At 39.4% G+C, this 2,500-nt stretch overlaps 1 protein-coding gene across 1 annotated transcript in view; it reads right to left on the bottom strand.

Moving 5' to 3' along the window:
- Positions 1–1,571, bottom strand: part of LOC122252289 (uncharacterized) — a 3,883-nt gene extending 2,312 nt beyond the window's left edge. The window contains exon 1 of the mRNA XM_043014678.2: positions 1,536–1,571. Coding sequence (XP_042870612.2) covers positions 1,536–1,547 — 12 coding nt within the window. The 5' untranslated portion in view covers positions 1,548–1,571. The remainder of the gene's footprint in view (positions 1–1,535) is intronic.
- Positions 1,572–2,500: the final 929 nt, after the last annotated feature.

Here is a 2,500-nt window from a genome sequence, read left to right as displayed (position 1 = left end):
ACGAATATGCACAGGTTATACTCAAAAAGATATATAAATAAAACTGTGCAAAAATATGCACATATGTATATATACGCACATATACGAACACTTACACTTTGTGTGTGTTTGTGTTTGATTGGCCATATATATATATATATATATATATATATATATATATATATATATATATATATATATATATGTATATGTTTATACATATACATTTGTGTATGTATGTATGCACGTATGTCTATATTTGTATGCATAAACAAGTACAGGCTTATATAACTACTCGTGTGTATGTGTATGAACGTGGACGTATGTGTGCATCAATGCATGTTCGTGCATAGATGCACATCTGCTCGTTCCACATTCCTCTGGTCAGTTACTTAAGCAAACCCGTATTCTCCTTTAGGGCAAAGCACTAAGAACTAGACCCTTTGTTAAAAAAAATAGTGAAAATAAAAGACGAAAAAAACATGCCCGTCCAGGTTTCACAAATACCTTGGCATATTTTGAAGTGCTTGGGCTTTGCTTTGTGAAAGCTCTTCGGACATCCAGCTATCCTTTTATGTTGCCTGCTGCTTTTGGCTGTTAATTTTGTCCGTTGTTTTGATTCATATCGTCATCTGGTATTTTTTTTTTTTTTCGTTTGTATAATTGGTGTTTATTCGATCTGGGCAGCCCTAAACACTAAAGATCTTAGTGCAGCGCTCTAACAGCAATAACTACAATATATATATATATATATACATATATATATATATGTATGTATTTATATGTATATATATATATATATTCCTAGTTATTTATCTATCTATATCTATATATGTATATGTACAAACACACCCACATACGCACACAATTAGCAATCATGACTATTTTAATTATTTTAGTGTCTCAATTCAGGCGTTTTTCATAAATGGGTCTAAGGTATTTCGGGTCATATAAAATACAGATATAAGTCAACAATTAGCAAGAAAAGGACTTTAGAGCTAGAGTATTTACATACATAAATCAGCAAATTCACAAGAAATAGGCAGCAATCATCTCGGGAAAACAAATCCGTAATACCTGTTTGAAGTTTGCTATAATTGGAAATTACATTAAATGGTCTTTTTAATGCACGAACTCATAATTCTATATTTATGCCATCCTTAACTGTCAATGAAAGACATAATTCGCGTGTCAGAACAAAATCTAATTTATCGTGATAAACTCTTGAACTATATGTCGAAATCTCAAGATAAAATATCTTATTTTCGGTGATTAATTTGGTGTGAAACGTCTCACGATGAATATGCAAATATTACTATGCATCTTAGAAGATGTGTTTATATACATAGCAAGGAAAGTTGACATAGCAAGGAACCAGCAAACAATCCCAAATCATTAAGAAAAAATAGCAGATTCGAAATCACTGGCAATAAGCAGCCATCACTATTAACGTCTACATATCACCGAAAAGAAACCTAGATCAGCCAGAAGCCGAAGTAGATGAAGCCGATAGAAGCCGATAAAAGCCGAAGAAGAGAACATGGCACTGTACCCACCAGAATACGCATGTTGGCTTGAGGAGGCAAGAGAGAATGTGTGGCAGGAGGCCTCATCTGCCCGTTATATACCTCGTCTCTCCCTGACCCCTGTCGCGCCTTGCCCTTTCCCCTCTCCCCTCTCCTCCTCCTGCTTCTGCTCCTCCTCCTTCTACCTCTGCTCTTCTTGGTTCTCCTCCTCCTTCTCCCTCTCCCTCCTCTTCCTTCTTCTCCTCTTCTCCTTCTTTCCTCTCCTCCTCTTCCTATTCCTCCCTCTTCTCCTCCTCCCCTTCCTCCCTCTCTTCCTCTTCCCCCTCTTCTCTCTCTCCCTCTTCCCTCCTCCTTCTCTTCCTCTTTCCCCTCTTCTCTCTCCCTCTCTTCCCTCCTCCTCTTCCTCCTCCTCCTCCTCCCTCTCCTCTTCCTCCTCTTCCCTCTTCTCCACTTCTCCTTCTTCCCTCTCCTCCTCTTCCTATTACCCCCTCTTCTCCTCTTCCCCTTCCTCCCTCTCCTTCTCTTCTTCCTCTTCTCTCTCCCCCTCTTCCCCCTCTTCCCTCCTCCTCCCTCTCTTCCTCTTCCTCCTCCTCCTCCTCCCTCTACACCTTTTTCCCCTTCTCCCTCCTCCTCTTCCTTCCCATCCTCTACCCCCTGAAACTCATCCTACAGCTCTTCCTTCTGTTACTCCTACTCATCCTAGCTGTCCTCCTTCTCTTCCTACACCTTCTCATCATCCTACTTAACCTCGACCCCTCTTCCCCTCCTAAGCCTTTTCCTACAACTACCATCACCCACTACCCATGCCTTTACCCCATAAAAAAATGATAAACAAACATAAAAGGGACATTTATTCCCCAACTACAACAAATGCAAACTATTCAGCGAGAAAAAAAAATAAAAATATGACCTTCCAAATCTCGATTGGGAAGAAATATGTCAATGGAGTTGAGAAAAACATCGCAATCTCCTTGTAGGAAACACGTTAGAAAGGT

Source organism: Penaeus japonicus, unplaced genomic scaffold (genome assembly GCF_977035675.1).
Source record: "Penaeus japonicus unplaced genomic scaffold, GWHDUDI00000001_assembly GWHDUDI00000019, whole genome shotgun sequence".
Classification (NCBI taxonomy): Eukaryota; Metazoa; Arthropoda; class Malacostraca; order Decapoda; family Penaeidae; genus Penaeus; species Penaeus japonicus.
The sequence above is the reverse complement of the archived record's forward strand: the minus strand, read 5'-3'. Positions and strand labels throughout refer to the sequence as shown.